This window comes from Salmo salar, chromosome ssa21 (assembly GCF_905237065.1).
Source record: "Salmo salar chromosome ssa21, Ssal_v3.1, whole genome shotgun sequence".
Lineage (NCBI taxonomy): Eukaryota > Metazoa > Chordata > Actinopteri > Salmoniformes > Salmonidae > Salmo > Salmo salar.
Window position 1 is genome coordinate 26430487 of NC_059462.1, and position 2014 is coordinate 26432500.

The 2014-nt window shown below is 39.0% G+C and overlaps 1 protein-coding gene across 2 annotated transcripts in view; it reads right to left on the reverse strand.

Annotated features, from left to right (window-relative positions):
* Positions 1 to 539: 539 nt before the first annotated feature.
* Positions 540 to 2014, reverse strand: part of LOC106582148 (cystathionine beta-synthase-like protein) — a 24725-nt gene continuing 23250 nt past the window's right edge. For both annotated transcript variants that reach the window (XM_014164931.2, XM_014164933.2), the window contains exon 14: positions 540 to 2014. This exon is cut by the window's right edge and continues 96 nt beyond it. In XM_014164931.2, the coding sequence (XP_014020406.1) occupies positions 1950 to 2014 (65 nt within the window). In that variant the 3' untranslated portion in view covers positions 540 to 1949.

The window sequence follows — 2014 nt, forward strand, 5'->3', positions numbered from 1 at the left end:
TTCTGCCAGTCACATTCTGTTAAAGGTCCCCAAAGCACACACATCCCTGAGTCGCTCCTCTTTTCAGTTCGCTGCAGCTAGCGACTGGAACGAGCTGCAACAAACACTCATACTGGACAGTTTTACCTCAATCTCTTCATTCAAAGACTCAATCATGGACACTCTTACTGACAGTTGTGGCTGCTGTGTGATGTATTGTTGTCTCTACCTTCTTGCCCTTTGTGCTGTTGACTGTCCAATAATGTTTGTACCATGTTTTGTGCTGCTACCATGTTGTGTTGCTACCATGTTGTTATCATGTTGTGTTGCTACCATGCTGTGTTGTCATGTGTTTCTGCCTTGCTATGTTGTTATCTTAGGTCTCTCTTTATGTAGTGTTGTCTCTCGTTGTGATGTGTGTTTTGTCCTATATTTATATTTTATTTTTAATCCCAGCCCCCGTCCCTCGCAGGAGGCCTTTTGGTAGGTCGTCATTGTAAGCAAGAATTTGTTCTTAACTGACTTGCCTAGTTAAATGAAGGTTAAATAAAATAAAAATGTTAAAGAGAAAAAGAACAAGCCTTTATTGGAAGCTAGTAATAATATACTTACATCACAAAAGAACCTGAATTTTAAAAAATCTAGAGAAATATGAAATGAACAACTGAACCCAGAGCCAGGGTGGAAATAAAGAGACAGGAATGTAGTTCAAATATCACCTCCATAACTGCATCACCTCACCCAAATACTGCAGCATCTGTCTTAAGAAAACTAAAGACATATATACATTCAAATACATCCCTGCTAAAGGGAATAGATCATAACATCTCTGGGTCCATGGTCATACATAACATTACACATGAATGATGGTACATGAAGTCAACAAGTACAGAAAAATAGTACAAAGTTCAAACAACCCAACCATTGGTGTAAACAACCTGCCCCAGACAGACAGGCCTGTATAAAAGAGCTGCACTGTGAGGGGCCTTTCTGCTTTAAATACTTTCAACCAACAAACTATTCAATACACTTATTCAATACATCTTGTTTCAATACAAGAACAAAATGATCCAACACAAGTCATACTGTTTGGGTTGCAGTTTGGTTGTGTGCCAAACTCTCCTATCCTTAACCTGACCTACCCTGCGACCTTGGTTACTTTGCCAAAGCCTTCAAACAAAAAGACAGGTACTCTTCACCAACATCCTATCTCTTTGAATGTTGTCAATGTAACGCTTCTTCTTGGTAACCATTTCACTGAGCAACCCAAATAGTCATTTTTGGCCCATGCCCTGTCTTTAGCTGCCACTAGATGGCGATGTAACTTCATTGGTATCAAAGAAGCAAACAAGAATCTATAATGCGCTTTTAAGTCTTAAGATGAAGCTCACATTCGCATATCAGTTACATACAAAATCTCAATGCAATGATTACTATTTAACTGAAAGATTCAAATTTACTGAGTCGTTAGTCTAGCGATTTACTGAGTCGTTAGTCTAGCGATTTACTGAGTCGTTAGTCTAGCGAGGATATTGTAATGTTGTAGTGTCCTCTGCAATAAAATGAAGTCAGAGAAAAACTATTATTTTTAAGTAGATAAAAAAAAAGTTCGAGACTTTCAATAATGAAGAAGCAAGGCAGATGGAAACATCTCTAGTCGCACACTGTTTGTTACATGCGATTTCTATACCTTAAAGTTAACGGAAAACTATGTACCTGAAACCAGCTACGCTGCTTCAATCGCAGTATAAGCTACACTTAATCATTATTATCATCACAGACAAATAACTAAATCAATTTAGTCAAAAGGGGAGGAAATGAATATATACTTATTTTAAGACTAAACCACAACCCCTAACCCCTTCTAAAAGTCTACATCATCTTCATCATCTTCTTCATTGTCGTTACTTAGAGGGTGTCAGGCAGGCGGTCACTTCCTCCTATCCACAGGAAACAGGAAGTGGTCACAGCTAGTCGGTCAGCGAGCACTCTGACGTCATTGAGCACTCTGACAGCGTGCGCTCGCGTGTGCTTC